Source organism: Meleagris gallopavo, chromosome 31, assembly GCF_905368555.1.
Source record: "Meleagris gallopavo chromosome 31, MGAL_WU_HG_1.1, whole genome shotgun sequence".
NCBI classification, from domain to species: Eukaryota; Metazoa; Chordata; class Aves; order Galliformes; family Phasianidae; genus Meleagris; species Meleagris gallopavo.
The window spans coordinates 218,459-235,803 of record NC_139434.1 but is presented as its reverse complement, the minus strand read 5'-3'; the positions used below and the strand labels follow the sequence as shown (position 1 = coordinate 235,803).

General features: G+C 64.8%; 2 protein-coding genes across 7 annotated transcripts in view; both read left to right on the top strand.

Annotated features, from left to right (window-relative positions):
* Window positions 1-7,970, top strand: part of R3HDM2 (R3H domain containing 2) — a 30,751-nt gene extending 22,781 nt beyond the window's left edge. For 2 of the 6 annotated variants that reach the window (XM_085212177.1, XM_085212176.1), the window contains 10 exons: window positions 270-359; window positions 864-1,106; window positions 1,720-1,846; window positions 2,909-3,144; window positions 3,490-3,644; window positions 3,887-3,987; window positions 4,486-4,655; window positions 4,798-4,942; window positions 5,031-5,131; window positions 5,443-5,956. In XM_085212177.1, coding sequence (XP_085068303.1) covers window positions 270-359; window positions 864-1,106; window positions 1,720-1,846; window positions 2,909-3,144; window positions 3,490-3,644; window positions 3,887-3,987; window positions 4,486-4,655; window positions 4,798-4,942; window positions 5,031-5,131; window positions 5,443-5,535 — 1,461 coding nt within the window. In that variant the 3' untranslated portion in view covers window positions 5,536-5,956. Of the gene's footprint in view, window positions 1-269; window positions 360-863; window positions 1,107-1,719; window positions 1,847-2,908; window positions 3,145-3,489; window positions 3,645-3,886; window positions 3,988-4,485; window positions 4,656-4,797; window positions 4,943-5,030; window positions 5,132-5,442; window positions 5,957-7,378 lie in introns of those variants that run through there. The other 4 variants (XM_085212179.1, XM_085212180.1, XM_085212175.1 and 1 more) reach the window with 4 other exon arrangements.
* Window positions 7,971-8,980: 1,010 nt separating this feature from the next.
* On the top strand, window positions 8,981-16,011 carry STAC3 (SH3 and cysteine rich domain 3). The gene is made up of 12 exons (XM_085212211.1): window positions 8,981-9,135; window positions 9,768-9,825; window positions 10,059-10,317; window positions 10,927-11,024; window positions 11,635-11,707; window positions 11,797-11,888; window positions 13,141-13,207; window positions 13,326-13,375; window positions 13,458-13,561; window positions 14,620-14,671; window positions 15,499-15,636; window positions 15,728-16,011. The coding sequence occupies exons 2-12, from the start codon at window positions 9,769-9,771 to the stop codon at window positions 15,824-15,826; spliced, it is 1,089 nt and encodes a 362-aa protein (XP_085068337.1). The 5' UTR covers window positions 8,981-9,135; window position 9,768; the 3' UTR covers window positions 15,827-16,011.
* The last annotated feature ends 1,334 nt before the right edge of the window (window positions 16,012-17,345 follow it).

Here is a 17,345-nt window from a genome sequence, read left to right as displayed (position 1 = left end):
TAAATCCGTCACCGTTCGTGCCAGGCCAGGCCAGCTTTGTGAGCACAGCCCGCGCAGCTTCCACAAAGCCGCTGGCCAGGCTGTGCCTTCCCCGAGGAGCGGCTGCTCTCCCATTCTGCTCTCCGTGCTTTCCAGACCCCTGCCGTGCCCACTTCTGTGTTTGCAACGGGCTCAGTTGACTAACCTTGTTCCTTCTTTCTCTCCTTCCTCCTGCCCTTCCTTCTTCCTCACCTTTCCCCACCCAAATCTGTGTCCTCTGCTGGTCTCAGCCGGTCCCAGCGCTGCAGCCCGTTCAGTATTCTCCAAGCTCCTGCCCCCAAGTCCTCTTGCCAGTCTCTCCACCCCAGCAGTACAACATGGTATAAACCCCATTTACTCTTCTGCGCTGCCTCCGTTGTCCTCGTGCGCCGTGTTTGTGTTGATGAGCTTCTGCTACTGGGGTTTGTGGCACACGCTGCACACAGCGGGTTTAGCATTCAGGGAGGCCCTGTGCTGCAGTGGGATGCTCGGGGCTGTGGCACCCCGGGGCTGATCTTAGAGGCTGAGGAAGTGCCCGGGAGCCGCAGCTGCGCTGCAGTTCGTGCTCAGCAGTGTTGTCTTTTTGGGAGCAGTGCCCTGTGCGTGGTGAGAAGTGCCCTGCAGGACGCAGATCCGGGCTGGGGCCACCCCAGGCTGTGCAGGGCTGTGCAGGGCTGTGCAGGGCTGTGCATGACACCTGCTGAGCTTTCAGGCTCCCCGTCCTGCAGGACGCTCTTGATCTGTGACGGAGAGTCGTGGGAAGGAGTGCTCAGCAGAGCCGCGTTCTGCTTGCTGCTGTCCTCCATGCTGTCCTCCTCCATTCCTCTCACTTATCCCCACTGCAGGCTGACGAACTCAGCAACCCCTTTGGGCAGATCAGCCTCAGCCGACAGGGCTCGACGGAAGCACCGGATCCTTCCTCGGCGATGTTCCAATCATCCCTCATCTCCCAGCACCCTCAACAGGCGGGATTCATCATGGCAACCCCTGGGCAGCCCATTCCCACCTCCAACTACTCAGCCTCAGGGCACACGGTCCCCACGCAGCAGGTGCTGCAGCCCCAGGGCTACATTCAACCTCCCCAGCAAGTAAGGAGCTGCGAGGCTGGAGGGGACGAGGACCTCAAGCCAAATCTGTAGGGCAGGGGGCTGCTGGGGAGGACGGTTTGCTGGGGAGGAAGGGGAGCAGGCTGCCCCTCTTTTTCTGCTGCTCATTTTCGCAGCAGCAATAGACAGAAGCCAGAGCACTGGGTACGCGTGTGCTCTTATGAGACACGGTGTGATTTCTGCTCCCATGTCCCAGGGCAGATCTCTGGAGAGCCCTCCGGCCATTCCTGGCTCATAGTGGAAGTGAGGCAGTGACCAGCCGGGGGCTGACAGCTCTACGCTCTCTTTTGGGTCCTGCAGGGCATTGTGACCTCTGGGCTGGGGGGGGACCCATAAGTGGGGGGTGGGACGTCTCCCCTGGGCTGTGGTGAGAATTGTGCCCGCTGGGCCTTTGCACTGCGGTGCTGGGGAAGCTTGGGGTGAGGTTGGGAGGAGCTGGGATCTCTCCTCTGCCCAGAGCCCAAGCCCTGCTTGGTCTCCTTCACAGCAGGCAGGCAGGCGAGAGAGAGAAGTGGTCCTGGAGGAACCTGGGGGGTCCAGATTTCTTGATCCCACTTCTTGAGTTCTCACCGCCGTGTTTGCTTGGTTTTGCTAGATTCAGGTTTCTTACTACCCTCCCGGGCAGTACCCGAACTCCAGCCAGCAATACCGATCTCTCAGTCACCCAGTGGCCTACAGCTCTCAGCGCGCGCAGCAGCTCCCCCAGCAAGCCCAGCAGCCTGGTAAGGGGCGGGGAGGAAGCGGGGTTGGGACCTTCCCCTTTCCTTGCTCTCTGTTGGCTTCTAAGAGCTCTCAGGCTCTGCTGCTCCTCCGTGTCCCGAGGTGCCGTTCTCTGACTCTGTGCTGGAGTTGCTGCACAAAGAAGGGCTGAAATGTGGCCTGGCTGCAAAAGCTGTCTCCTTTCCTTTCCTTTCCTTTCCTTTCCTTTCCTTTCCTTTCCTTTCCTTTTTCCTTTCCTTTCCTTTCCTTTCCTTTCCTTTCCTTTCCTTTCCTTTCCTTTCCTTTCCTTTCCTTTCCTTTCCTTTCCTTTCCTTTCCTTCCCTTTCCTTTCCTTCCCTTCCCTTCCCTTCCCTTCCCTTCCCTTCCCTTCCCTTCCCTTCCCTTCCCTTCCCTTCCCTTCCCTTCCCTTCCCTTCCCTTCCCTTCCCTTCCCTTCCCTTCCCTTCCCTTCCCTTCCCTTCCCTTCCCTTCCCTTCCCTTCCCTTCCCTTCCCTTCCCTTCCCTTCCCTTCCCTTCCCTTCCCTTCCCTCCCCTCCCCTCCCCTCCCCTCCCCTCCCCTCCCCTCCCCTCCCCTCCCCTCCCCTCCCCTCCCCTCCCCTCCCCTCCCCTCCCCTCCCTCCCCTCCCCTCCCCTCCCCTCCCCTCCCCTCCCCTCCCCTCCCCTCCCCTCCCCTTCCCTCCCTCCCCTCCCCTCCCCTCCCCTCCCTCCCTCCCCTCCCCTCCCCTCCCCTCCCCTCCCTCTCCCCTCCCCTCCCCTCCCCTCCCCTCCCTTCCCCTCTCCCTTCCCTCCCTTCCCTCCCCTCCCCTTCCCTCCCCTCCCCTCCCCTCCCCTCCCCTTCCCTCCCCTCCCCTCCCCTCCCCTCCCCTCCCCTTCCCTTCCCTTTCCTCTGAGTACACAGCGTGCGGGGTGCTGCCAGCAGCTTCTTTTGGGTCTTTTTACGCCTTCCGCGAGGGAATCCCTTTTCTCGCTGTTGAGCAGGAAAAGGGGCCAAAGCAGGATTGGACCTCGGATTTTATCCCTTGTGGCCAGCTGGGAAGCTGTTCCATTTCAACCTTGTTCTGACAGGTTTACAGCCAATGATGTCCAACCAGCAGCAAACGTACCAAGGTGTGATGGGAGTGCAGCAGGCACAATCACCCGGGCTCCTCAACAGCCAGCGGAGCAGCATGGGGGGCCAAATGCAGAGCGTGATGGGGGTGCAGCAGACGCAGCCCCCGAGCCTCCTCAGCAGCCAGAGGAGCAGCATGGGGAGCCAGATGCAAGGCCTGATGGTCCAGTACACTCCACTGCCTTCCTACCAGGTGGGCATCGGCTGCTTTGCGGTGGGGGTGGGCCTCAGCCCTGCAGCCCTCACTGAGCTTCGGGGCCGGCAGCGGAGACAGGTTCACCTTGAGAAGGTGCTGCTGCTTGCCAGCCGGGCTGGGGGAGACATTTGAGCCCGCGCAGGGAATCTCTTGAGGAAGGGGACTGAGTGCAGCTGGTCCCCTGAGCTCTGCGTTCCCAGGAGAGCTGGAAGGCACCGCCCCTTGCTGGCTGCGATCGCTCCAGGCTGCACGAACAACTACCCGTGTCCTTACGCTTTTGTGGGCAGCTCCTGCTGTCCATTACCTCTCGTTTTGAGGGCTGCTCCTCTCCTCCCTGCACAGGTTCCCGTGGCCAGCGATTCCCAGAGTGTGGTCCAGCAGCCCTTCCAGCAGCCGGTGCTCGTGCCAGCCAGCCAGTCTGTCCAGGGGGGGCTTCAGACCGGAGGCGTTCCCATCTACTACAGCGTCATCCCAGCTGCCCAGCAGAACGGCACCAGGTAGGAGCCGCTCTGTGTGAAGGGCGCTGCGTCGAGTCCTGCAGCCACTGGTGCTGGGGGGAAGCACTGGGGATGCTGGTCGGCCCTGGAGCTTGCCATCCCCAGTGGCTCCCGGACACGGCTGCCCTGCGGAGCCTCCTGGGCTCCTCCAGAGTTTCCGGCCCTTTTGTGACCTGCGGGGGCTGCGGCTGCTGCTTCCCTCCCACCCCCAGCAGCTCAGCGAAGTGCTTTCCGTTTCGCAGCCCTTCGGTGGGGTTCCTGCAGCCGCCCGGCTCTGAGCAGTACCAGATGCCCCAGTCTCCCTCCCCCTGCAGCCCGTCGCAGATGCAGCAGCAGTATTCAGGTGGGAGGTGCCGCACTTCAGGGTCCGCTGTTTGGAGCGGCTTCGGGCTGGGAAGGGGGATCGGGAGCTGCCGGTTCACGGCCCAACCTGTCAGCCTCTGCGCCGTGCGTTCCCTCGGTGCATCACACAGCCCTCCGCGAGTCACCAGGATGCGGCGCGGTGACTTTGCTCCAGGCCGGCCTGCGCCCACCGTCCCCCCACCCTGGCAGGGAGGGCAGGAGGAGCAGCGCTGGGAGCTGCCGTGGGCTGCGGACCCCCTCTGGTGACAGCGGGGCTGTGTGTCACCGGCTCAGCCGTGGGGAGGCGGGCGCAAATCGTGGCTGTGGTGCAAGCTGTGATAGGGGAGAGGGTCCTCCGCAGCCCCCGGGCAGGCAGGAGTCGCGGAGGAGAGATGATGGTGGAGGGAGGAGCGCGTGGTTGCGGTCGCTGCCGCTTCTTCCGCAGCAGGCAGCCGTGGTGTGCAGAGCTGGGGGCACCGCTGCCGTCCTCTCTCCCCAGGGGTGTCCCCGTCAGGCCCCGGCGTGGTCGTGATGCAGCTGAACGTCCCCAATGGCCCCCAGCCCCCCCAGAACGCCCCTGTGGTGCAGTGGAGCCACTGTAAGTACTACAGCCTGGAGCAGCGGGGGCAGAAGCCAGGAGACCTGTACAACCCAGACACCAGTGCTCAGGTATCGGGAGGACTGGGAGGAAGGCGGCTCGTTTTTGGGAGAGAGAGGCCCCCCGGCGTCTGGATGGGCTGGGAGGAGGGGCGGGCTCGGCTGTGGGGGTGGTCACGAGCCCTGGGGGCGTCTGACCCTCTCCATCCCCCAGGCCAGCACCCAGCTGAACAGCCCCATCACGTCCCCCACCCAATCCCCAACGCCGTCTCCCGTCACCAACCTGAACAGCGTCTGCACGGGGCTGAGCCCCCTCCCCGTCCTCACGCAGTTCCCCCGGCCCATGGGCCCAGCACAAGGTAAGGGGAAGGGCTGGAAGCACTGCAAGGCTGCTCTTCCTCTACGACTCCTCTGCACGGCTGCAAACCTCTCCTCCCGACGTTGCAGGTGACGGGCGGTACTCGTTGCTGGGCCAACCTCTGCAGTACAACTTGTCCATCTGTCCCCCACCACTGCTCCACAACCAGCCCAACTACAGCGCACACCAGGTAGAGCCTCGCCGGGTCCCCGCTGCCACGGGAGCGGAGCAGGAGCCCCAGCGCCCAGCCCCCACTGCTGCTGCAGGTGGCTTTAAGTTGTCACCTCGTCCCCGGCTTTGCCTCGGGCTGTGCCAGCTCCCGGAGCTGGGCTTTGTCCCAGGCTCCTCTGACTTCCAGGTGCCGGGGCTGTGAGCTCCATCTGGGTGCACCCACTTCCATCGCAGCGCAGCGTCACGTCGGTCACCCCCACCCCGGGATGCGCTGTGTGCTCCGTGAGGCCACGGTTTCTCCTCACGCTGCTGTTTTTTTGTTTCACGAAGGGACAGAGCGGGATGAAACACGGGAACCGGAGCAAGAGACAGGCCCTCAAGTCAGCGTCCACCGACCTGGGGACGAGCGACGTAGGCAAGTGACCTTCCTTGGGCAGCCCTCCCCATCCCCTCCGCCTGGCACTCCCGCACTGACGGGCTCCGGGTGCCACCTCTGCCCTCCGAGCATCCCACAGACCCCAGAGCAGCCAGCCCACGGGGCTCCAGATTTGTCCGTTAAGAACACGGCCCTTTAAGAACAGCTCTTGGGGCTGCCCCCACCCCCTCCGTGCAGCTGGCGTGTTCCTTACGTGCTGTGTTAATATTAGCAAAGAATCCGCCCCGCCGGCCCTGCACTAAGCCTGGGGGCTGGGGCCGGAGCCAGGAGGCATCAGAGGGTTTGGGTACCAGCAGCCAGCTGTATTCCTCCTCCCCTCTGGGGGGTGGGAGAGCGGGGAAAGCCCCAAGCCAAGGGGCCCCCCAAGCAAAGGGAGCTGGGGGCATGGCATCGGGGGGCGTGGGACTTCTGGTGTGCGTGTGGGGTGGGGGTGGGATGGGGAGGGGGTATGGGGGTATGGGGTGGGGATGGGGATGGAGATGAGATGGAGTGGGGATGGGGATGAAAGGGGATGAATGGGGATGAATGGGGATTGGAATAGGATGGGAGTGCGAAGGGGGATGGAATGAGGATGGAGATTGAAGATGGGGAAGGGGAGGGGGATAGGAGTGGAGGTGGGGGTGGAGATGGGGATGAGGATGGGGAGGGGGTGGAGATGAATGGAGAAGAGGAAGGGAATGGGATGGAGTGGGGGGGGAATGGGGATGGGATGGGATGGGGATGGAGATGGAGATGGGATGGGATGGGATGGGATGGGATGGGATGGGATGGGATGGGATGGGATGGGATGGGATGGGGATGGAGATGGGATGGAGGTGGGAATGGGATGGGATGGAGGTGGGAATGGGATGGGATGGAGGTGGGGATGGAGATGGGATGGGATGGGATGGGATGGGATGGGATGGGATGGGATGGGATGGGATGGGATGGGATGGGATGGAGGTGGGAATGGGATGGGATGGAGGTGGGGATGGGGATGGGATGGGGAAGGGATGGAGGTGGGGATGGGGATGGGGATGGGATGGGATGGGATGGGATGGGATGGGATGGGATGGGATGGGATGGGATTGGATGGGATGGGATGGGATGGGATGGGATGGGATGGAGGTGGGGATGGGGATGGAGGTGGGGAAGGGGATGGGATGGAGGTGGGGAAGGGATGGAGGTGGGGATGGGGATGGGGATGGGAAGGGATGGAGGTGGGGATGGGATGGGATGGAGGTGGGGATGGGGATGGGATGGGGATGGGATGGAGGTGGGAATGGGAAGGGATGGAGGTGGGGATGGGATGGGAAGGGATGGAGGTGGGGATGGGACGGGATGGAGGTGGGATGGGGATGGGAAGGGATGGAGGTGGGGATGGAGATGGGATGGGATAGGATGGAGGTGGGATGGGACGGGATGGGGAAGGGATGGAGGTGGGGATGGGGACGGGATGGAGGTGGGATGGGGATGGAAGGGATGGAGGTGGGGATGGAGATGGGATGGGGAAGGGATGGAGGTGGGGATGGGACGGGATGGGGAAGGGATGGAGGTGGGGATGGGGATGGGATGGAGGGATGGGATGGGATGGGGAAGGGATGGGGAAGGGATGGGATGGGGATGGGATGGGATGGGGAGGGATGGGAAGGGATGGAGGAGGGGATGGGGATGGGATGGGGAAGGGATGGGGAAGGGATGGGGAAGGGATGGAGGTGGGGATGGGGATGGGATGGGGAAGGGAAGGATGGATGGGGATGGGAGGGATGGATGTGGGGCCCCGCAGGGTGGTTTGAGGGACGGAGCGGAGGTGGGGGCCGAGCAGAGCCCGCTGATCGGTGCATCCTGCAGTGCTGGGAGGGGAGCTGGAGGTGACAGACCTCCCCGAGGGCATCACGCGGACGGAGGCGGACAAACTCTTCACCCAGCTCGCCATGGCCGGCGCCAAAATCCAGTGGCTCAAAGAGACTCAGGGGCGACGCGGGGACGGAGGCGGCTCTGGGGACGGCACGGGGACTCCGGAAAACGGCCGGCACACCGACCTCGCTGCCTTATACACCATCGTGGCCGTGTTCCCCAGCCCCTCGGCAGCTCAGAACGCTTCGCTCCGCCTCAACAACTCCCTGAGCCGCTTCAAACTGCGCGTGGCCAAAAAGAACTACGACCTGCGGGTGCTGGAGCGCGCCAGCTCACAGTAGGGCTCCGCTGGGCTCCGAGCGCTCCGGACTGCGGGCACCCCTCTGCCCCCCTCCTCCTCCGCACCCTCCTCCTCCTCCTCCCTCCTGGATATATTTATATGGACAGAATTAAGAGACAAATTGATTTCTTTGGGGTTTTTTTGTTTGGGTTTTTTTTTTTTTGGAGTGATGCCCGTGCCCGCCCCCCCGTGTATATTGTTTTGTTAAGCACTGTGTTGAACTGCACATACAGGTGTTGATTGGTATGTTCACTGCACATTTTATTTAATCTGATTATTAATTTTTTTTTTTTTTTTTTTTTGGGGGGGGGAGGGAGGGGAGGGGATGGTTTTATTTTTGTTTTATTTGGGGAGGGGTTGTTTTTGAATATGAAATGAAAACTTGTCCATCGTTTTAATGCTGCTCTCCCGTTGCGTTGCTGGAAGGGGGGTCGGAGGGGGGGGTTCTGTTCTGCTCCTTCCAGGTAAGACGGCAGGAGGGCTCTCAGCGGGTGCTGCTGCCCCACAGGATGGGCTCCTGGTTTGGCCATGGGGAGGGGAGGGGAGGCTGCTCGTCCCCTGTGGATGTTGGTAGCCCTGTGAGCCGTGGGCTGTTCCAGCTGTGGTTCTCCCAGCTGTGGGTTCTCCCAGCTGTGGGTTCTCCCAGCTGTGGGTTCTCCCAGTTTTGGGCTCTCCCAGCTGTGGTTCTCCCAGCTGTGGGTTCTCCCAGCTGTGGTTCTCCCAGCTGTGGGTTCTCCCAGTTTTGGGCTCTCCCAGCTGTGGGCTCTCCCAGTTTTGGGCTCTCCCAGCTGTGGGCTCTCCCAGTTTTGGGCTCTCCCAGCTGTGGGCTCTCCCAGTTTTGGGCTCTCCCAGCTGTGGGCTCTCCCAGTTTTGGGCTCTCCCAGCTGTGGGTTCTCCCAGCTGTGCTCCCCCCGTTTCTCCTGACCGAGGGGAGCTCAGAGCTGCGGGCTGCGGGCAGCCCCGTGTCCTCCTGGACGCCCCCCCAGCGACAGCAGCCCGAGGGCAGCGCGGTGGCGACTCCCCCCCCCAAAGCAAGGCGGACCCGTAGCTTCACGTCCAAGTGGCCCCGAGACCCCGCAGCTGCCCCCGTTTCCCCCTCCCGGCCCCAGGAGCGCCCAACCCGGCGCCCACCGACGGCACGGCGGGCCGGCAGCTCTCAGCCGGGGGTGGGCGGTCCGCCCGGCAGCCCCGGCCCCGAACGGCCGCCGATGTCCCTCTGCCCCCCCGCGGGCTCCAATTTCTCGGCGTCAGCCCCTCCGCTCAGCTGTCGGTGCCGCTCCGGCTGTCAGTCCGCTCACCGCAGCCCTGGGGCAGCCCCAGCTCGGGGGCCGGGGGCTCAGCCAGGCCCCCACGTCGCCCACTGCTCCTCCCTTGGGGGGGGTCGCCGTTGGACGTGAGCTCTGCGTGCGGCGTGAGTGCCTTTGGGAGACCCCCCCCCGGCCCCGGTCCCCGAGCCGCGCTGTGCTGCAAAGCCGGGGGGCGCTGGGACCCACAGAACCCCTTAAATGGGGCTGCGACCCATTGCGACCAATGGGTGCTGGGTGCTGGGCAATGGGTGCTGGGTGCTGTGCAATGGGTGCTGGGCAATGGGTGCTGGGTGCTGTGCAATGGGTGCTGGGTGCTGTGCAATGGGTGCTGGGCAATGGGTGCTGGTGCTGTGCAATGGGTGCTGGGTGCTGTGCAATGGGTGCTGGGCAATGGGTGCTGAGCAAAGGGTGCTGTGCAATGGGTGCTGGGTGCTGAGCAATGGGTGCTGGGTGCTGTGCAAATGGTGCTGAGTAGTGGGTGCTGAGCAATGTGTTCAATGGGTGCTGTGCAATGTGTTCAATGGGTGCTGAGTAATGGGTGTTGGGTGCTGAGCAATGGGGGCTGAGCAATGGGTGCTGGGTGCTGAGCAATGTGTTCAATGGGTGCTGAGCAATGGGTGCTGGGTGCTGAGCAATGTGTTCAATGGGTGCTGAGCAACGGGTGCTGAGCAATGGGTGCTGAGCAATGGGTGCTGAGCAATGGGTGCTGAGCAATGGGTGCTGTGTTCCCCCATAGGATGACAGAGAAGGACGTACCGGAGCCGCCCGCTGCGGGGGGGGCCGCCAAGAACCGGGTAAGTTGGGGAGGGGTCCCGGGGTTGGGGGAGGTCTCTGCTTCACCCCCCCACGGGACCCCATCGCAGCTTTTGTCCCCTCGCTCCCCCAGTTGGGGCCGGGACACCCAGCGCTGCAGCACCACATCCCCGGGGGGGCACCCGGGGGGGGGGGGCACAAGGGGGGGGCGGGATGTTGTTCAGGCTGCGGTTCCCCCCCCCAAAGCAGCTGTGCTCCCCCCTCCCACCCACAGCTGCAGAGGCTGAAGGAGTTCTTCCATCGCAAACCCAAAGCTGAGCCCCCCCCGGAGGTGCAGCCCAACGGGGAGCTGCTGAGCCCTACGGGGGGGCCCATTTATTACATCTACGAGGAGGAGGAAGAGGAGGAAGAGGAAGAAGAGCCCGAGCCCCCCCCCGAGCCCCCCAAACCCGTCAACGACAAACCCCACAAATTCAAGGATCATTATTTTAAAAAACCCAAATTCTGCGATGTTTGCGCCCGGATGATCGTCTGTGAGTGACGGGGGGGGGTTGGGTGATGGGGTCACCGTGACCCCCCCCCCCTCATGGCCCCCCCCAGGGCTGGGAGGTGATGGGGGGTGGGGGGTGATGGTGTGGGGGGGGGGTTGGGGGAGTAATGGAGGGGGTGATGGGGGGGCAAGGAGGGGTGTGTTGGGAGATGGGGGTGGCTGTGACCCCCCCCCCTCATGGCCCCCCCCAGGGCTGGGAGGTGATTTGGGGGTGGGAGGGTGATGGGGGGGGGAGGGCTGATGGGAGTGGGTGGGGTATGGGGGAGTGATGGGGGGCGAGGGGGGTTGTGTTGGGTGATGGGGGTCACCGTGACCCCCCCCCCCCATGGACCCCCTCCAGGGCTGGAAGGTGATGGGGGGGTGGGGGGGGGGTTGGGGGAGTGATGGGGGGGTGATGGGGGTGACCGTGACCCCCACCTTCCCAGGGCTGGGAGGTGATGGGGGGTGTTGGTGGGGGTCGTGTGTGATGACTGGGGTGATGGGGGGGGGGTGGTGAGTGAGATTGGGGGTGTTGGAGGGGGGGCGGTAGGATGGAGGGGGGGGGGTCAGCAGTGACACATCGCTCTGCTCTGTGCCCCCCCCCAATTAACAGTGAACAACAAATTCGGGCTGAGGTGCAAAAACTGCAAAACCAACATCCACCACCACTGCCAGAGCTACGTGCAGCTGCAGCGCTGCTTCGGGAAAATCGTGCGTGGGGCCGCGGGGGGGGCGGGGGGGGGGGGGGCTGCTGCCTCATCAACGCCCATCACCCCCCCCCATCACCTCCCCACCACCCCCAATCTCACCCATCACCCCCCCCCATCACCCCCAGTCATCACACCCGACCCCCACCAACACCCCCCATCACCTCCCAGCCCTGGGAGGGGGGGCCATGAGGAGGGGGGAGTCACGGTCACCCCCATCACCCCCCCATCACTCCCCCAACCCCCCCCCCCCCCCCCCATCACCTTCCAGCCCTGGGGGGGGGGCTATGAGGAGGGGGGGTCACGGCCCCCCCTTCACTCCCCCACCATCACCCCCCACCCCCCATCACCTTCCAGCCCTTGGGGGGGGTATATTGGGGGGGGTCACGGTGACCCCCATCACCCAACACAACCCCCCCACTCTCCCCCACCCGCTCCCAGCTCTAAGGGGGGGGGTCACAATGCCCCCCATCACCACAACCCCCCCATCCCCCCTTTGAACAGGGATGCAGTCATCCCCCATCGCCCCCCACCCCCCCATCACCCCCTGTCCTCCCACCCTTTTTTTCTGGGGGGGGAGTTCTGACCTCTCCCCCCCCCCATCGCCCCCCCAGCCCCCAGGGTTCCGCCGTGCGTACAGCTCCCCGCTATACAGCGACCAGCAGCAGGCAGGCAGCAAAGACATGGGTGAGTGCTGACCCCCCCAGCACTGCGTGCCCCCCCCCCCCAAAGCACTGTGCCCCCCCAGCCCCACTGACCCCCCCCGCCCCCCCCAGCCAACAGGAGCGACCCCGTCTTCGAGACGCTGCGGACGGGCGTCATTATGGCCAATAAGGAGCGCAAGAAAGGGGCGGACGACAAAAAGAACGTGAGTGGACCCCCCCAAACCCCCCCCCATGTGACCCCCCCACAAACCCCCCATGTGACCCCCCCAAAAACCCCCCGTGTGACCCCCCCCCAAACCCCCTATGTGACCCCCCAAAAAACCCCATGTGACCCCCCCCAAACCCCCCATGTGACCCCCCCACAAACCCCCCATGTGACCCCCCCACAAACCCCCATGTGACCCCCCCCAATCCCCCCTATGTGACCCCCCCAAACCCCCCATGTGACCCCCCCACAAACCCCCATGTGACCCCCCCAACCCCCCCATGTGACCCCCACACACCCCCCCATGTGACCCCCCAAAACCCCCCATGTGACCCCCCCAAAACCCCCCCATGTGACCCCCCCACAAACCCCCATGTGACCCCCCAACCCCCCATGTGACCCCCCCCCACAAACCCCCATGTGACCCCCCCAAACCCCCCATGTGACCCCCCCACAAACCCCCCATGTGACCCCCCCAAAACCCCCCATGTGACCCCCCCACAAACCCCCATGTGACCCCCCCAAAACTCCCCATGTGACCCCCCCACAAACCCCCATGTGACCCGCCCAGAAACCCCCCATGTGACCCCCCCAAAAACTCCCCATGTGACCCCCCCACAAACCCCCATGTGACCCCCCCCAAACCCCCCATGTGACCCCCCACAAACCCCCCAGGTGACCCCCCCAAAACCCCCCTATGTGACCCCCCCACAAACCCCCATGTGACCCCCCCCACAAACCCGCCATGTGACCCCCCCCAAACCCGCCATGTGACCCCCCCACAGACCCCCCCATTTGCCCCCCCAACCCACTCCCCATGTGCCCCTCTCAAACCCCCCCATGTGTCTCCCCCCCCACAAACCCCCCATGTGACCCCCCCACAAACTCCCCACCCGTGTGCCCCCCCACAAACCCCCCCATTGTGCCCCCCTCCCACAAACTCCCCCCACCACAAACACCCCCCCACAAAGCCCCCCCATGTGCCCCCCCAAACTCCCCCATGCTCCCCCCATCCAACCCCCCCGTGTGCCCCCCCCAACCCACTCCCCATGTGCTCCCCCCCCCACAACCCCCCCATTTCCCCTCTCCCACAAACTCCCCCCCCATGCGCCCCCCTACACACTCCCCCACCTGTGCCCCCCCCCCCACAAAAACCCCTCCATGTGACCCCCCCACAAACCCCACATTGTGCCCCCCCCCCACGCGCCCCCCCAGCCCCCCCTCATTGATGGGGGGGGGTCGTTCTGCAGCCCCTGGCAGCGATGATGGATGAGGAACACGAGGCCACGAAGGCGGAGGGGGGCAAAGCAGAGGGGGGTGAGTGCTGCAGAATGGGGGGGCGGGGGGGGGACACGAGGGGGGGGGGAAACAACAGCAAAAAGTGCCCCCCCCCTCCGTGCCCCCCCCCCCCCCTTTTCCCAAATTCCATTTCCAGGCACTTCCGAAGGGGACAAAAAGACAGAGAAAAGTGCATCGGATGAGAAGGTACCGCCCTACAGCCAGAGCCCCCCCGGGGAAATGTGTGTCCCCCCCCCGACACACACCGACCCCCCCGTGCCCCCCCCAGAACAAGAAGCCGCAGCCGGGGCTGCGCGGCGCCTTCCCGCAGTCCCATTATTTCGTGGCTCTGTACCGCTTCAAAGCCTTGGAGAAGGACGACCTGGATTTCCCGTGAGCCCCCGGGGCGGGGGGGGCGGGGGGGGGGTCCCCATCCTTTGGGTCAATGTGGGGGGGGGTCTCCGTGGTGGTGGTGGGGGGGAGGGGGCTGTCGTCAGTGTCAAAGTGGGGGGGGGGGGTCCCTGTCTATGGGGTCAATGGGGGGGGGGGTCTCTGTGGTGGGGGGGTTCGGGGGGTCGCTGTCCTTGGGTTCAGTGTGGTGGGGGGGGGGGTCTCTATGCGGGGGGGGGTCTCTGTCCTCACACCTCGGCATCATGGTGGGGGTGTCTCTGTGGTGGGGGGGGTTCGGGGGGGTCGCTGTCCTTGGGTTCAATGTGGTGGGGGGGGGGTCTCTATGTGGGGGGGGGGTCCCTGTCCTTGGGGTCAGCATGGTGGGGGGGTCTCTGTGGTGGTGGGAGTTGAGGGGGTCCCTGTCCTTGGGTTCAGTGTGGTGGGGGGGGGTCTCTATGCGGGGGGGGGGTTTCTGTGGTGGGGGGGGTTGGGGGGGTCGCTGTCCTTGGGTGCAATGTGGTGCTGGGGGTCTCTATGCGGGGGGGGTCTCTATGTGAAGGGGGGTCTCCGTCTTCCGGGTCAGCATGGTGGGGGGGCGTCTCTGTTGTGAGGGGGGGTCGCTGTCCTTGGGATCAATGTGTGTGGGGGGGTCTCCGTGGTGGGGGGGGCTGTTGTCAGTGTCAAAGTGGTGTGGGGGGTCCCTGTCTATGGGTTCAATGTGGGGGGGGTCTCTGTGCTGGGGGGGGTCTCTGTCTTCAGGGTCAGTGTGGTGTGGGGGGGGTCTCCATAATGGGGGGGGTCTCTGTCCTTGGGGGCAATGCAGTGAGTGAGGGGGGGTCTCTGTACTGGGGGGTCACAGTCTGTGGGGTCAATGTGGGGGGGGGGGTCTCTGTCTTCAGGGTCAGTGTGGTGGGGGGGGGTCTCTGGGGGGGTCTCTGTCCTTGGGTCATTGTGGTGGTGGTGGAGGGGGGGGGTCGCTCTCCTCGGGGTCTCCATGTCTCTCCTCCCGGGGTGACCCTGCCCCACACTGACCCCCCCCCGCCCCCCCCCTTCCCTTCCAGCCCAGGGGAGAAAATCACGGTGGTGGATGATTCCAATGAGGAGTGGTGGCGAGTAAGGGGGGGGGGGGGGGATTCTGCTTCGGGGGGGGGGGGAGAAATTCTGCCTCTGGGGGGGGCAAACTGAGCTCAGCGGGGGCACAAGGCGCATCTCCCTGGAATCCCCCGAGCTGAGCTGCAGAGCGATCCGGGGGGGGCGGGGGGGTCTCTATGGTGGGGGGGGGGTTGAGGGTCTCAGGGTCAAAGTGGTGGGAGGAGCCCTGACTGTGGGGTCAGTGTGTGTGGGGGGGTCTCTGTCCTCAGGGTCAGCATGGTGTGGGGGGGTCTCTGTGGTGAGGGGGGGTTGAGGGGGGGGTCTCTGTTCTCGGTGTCAGCGTGGTGGGGGGGGTCTCCCTGCTGGGGGGGTCCCTGTCCTTGGGGTCAATGTCTTGGGGGGGTCTCTATGCGGAGGGGGGGGGGGGGTCTCTGTACTCGTTGTCAGCATGGTGTGGGGGGGTTTCTATGGTGAGGGGGGGGTCCCTGTCCTTGGGTTCAATGTGGGGGGGGTCTCTATGGGGGGTCCCTGTCCTTGGGGTCAATGTGGGGGGGGTCTCTATGGGGGGGTCCCTGTCCTTGGGGTCAATGTGGGGGAGGGGGCTTCTCTATGGTGAGGGGGGGTCCCTGTCCTTGGGGTCAATGTGGGGGGGGGTCTCTATGGGGGGGTCCCTGTCCTTGGGCTCCGCATGGTGGGGGGGTCTCTGTTCTCAGTGTCAAAGTGGTGGAGGGGTCTCTGGGTTGGGGGGGTCCCTGTCTATGAGGTTAACGAGGCAGGGGCTCAGCGTGGTGGGGGGGGGTCTCCGTGCTCCAGCCCCCCCCGTTCAGCTGCCCGCGGTTTTTCGGCAGGGGAAAATCGGGGAGAAGATCGGTTTTTTCCCCCCGAATTTCATCATCCGAGTGCGGGCGGGGGAGCGGGTGCACAAAGTGACGCGGTCCTTCGTGGGGAACCGCGAGATCGGGCAGATCACGCTGAAAAAGGATCAGGTGCTCCCCGACCCCCCCCCATTTGTGTCCGTCCCCCCCCCACGAACCCCCCCGCTCACATTAATTCCTATCCCCCCCCACACCCCCCCAGATCGTGGTGCAAAAGGGCGAAGAGGTGAACGGATACGTCAAAGTCTACACCGGCCGCAAAGTGGGGCTCTTCCCAGTGGGGTTCCTGCAGGAGATCTGAAGGGGGGGTCGTGGGGGGGGCACAACCTCGGGGACCCCCCCACGGAGCGGCGGATGGGGGGGCGGAGCACTCAGCTCGCTGCTGGAGAAGGAGGGGGGAAGTGCTGGGACCCCCCCGAGCCCCATAATGGGGGGGTAGGGGGGGGTCTCTGTGTTCTGCGCTCAATACACGGCCGCTCCCAATGATTCCACGCGGAATTTTTTCGGGGGGGTCCCGCATTCCCCCCTCCCCTCCCAACCTCCGCTGTGCGTCGTCTGCGGCCGCCAGGGGGCGCTGTGTCTGCGCGGCGGTGGCCGTGCGATTTATGCCACTAAAGGGCGGTTGTGGCGCCCCCTAGCGGCCCTCTGTGGTACTGCAGGGGGGCCCAACCGGGTGGGGGGGTCCGATGGGGGGGGGGTCAACCTTGGGGTTGGGGGGGAAACTCCGGGTTGGGGGGGTGGGGGGGGCTCAGCTTTTCAGCACCGACCCATTCCTACTTTCCGCCCCATGGCAGCGCCGTGTGGTGATTTTTCCGGGACTGTTTATTTATTGGGGGGGGGAGGGGGGGGAGGGGGACACTGGAGGGGGGGTGGGGGGGGGCGGTGGTTCGCTGCATTTGGGAAATAATTGGGGACCCCCCCGGCAGGGGTGGGGCTGCGCTAATTGAGATGAAGGGAACTTAATTGGAGTCAGCTGGAAAATGGCATCGTTCCCCCCCCCGCCCCCCCCGCTCACCGCCGGCAGCTGTGCGGGGAGGAGGGGGGGGCGGGGAGTGCAACCCCCCCCCCACCGAAGCAGCTGGCCCTCATTACACGGCTCTAATTGCGTTGATCAGCAATTAGGTTAATGGGAAATTAAGAGGTGAATCCCCCCCCCCCCCCCCCCCTTAAGTCAGCAGTGAATGGAAAGTGAATCCCTGCCTTTCACCCCATGGGGGGGTCAGCCCCCCCCCCGATAGAAAGGGCGCTCAATGCACCTCCTGCTGCCGGGGGGGCGAAATGGGGGGCAGCCCAGAGCTGGGACCCCCATCCCGGAGCCCCCCGATCCCTGAGACCCCCATCGTGGAGCCCCCCCCTCCCACCCCAGAATCCCCCCCACAATCCCTGACCCCCCCCCATCCCGTTGCCCCCCAAATCCCTGAGCCCTCCCCCCTTTCCCAGCCCCCCCCCCAATTCCTGACCGCCCCCATCCTTTAGTCCCCCCTCCCCCCATCCAGGACCCCCCCCATCCCTGAGACCCCCGTCCTGGAGCCCCTCCTCTTCCCCATCCCTGAGCCCCCACCCCACCCCAGAAGCCCCCCCACCCCTGAGACCCCAACCCCAGAACCTCCACATCCCTCAGCCCCCCCCATCCCTCAGCCCTCCCCCTTGAACCCAATCTCAGAGACCCCCCCCAACCCAGAGCCCCTCAAATCCTTGAGCTCTCCCCCCCACTCCCATAGCCCCCCCAATCCTAGAGCCCCGACGAACACAGAGACCCCCCAATCCCTGCGTCCCCCTTCCTGTAGCCCCCCCCATCCTATAGCCCCCCCGTCCTATAG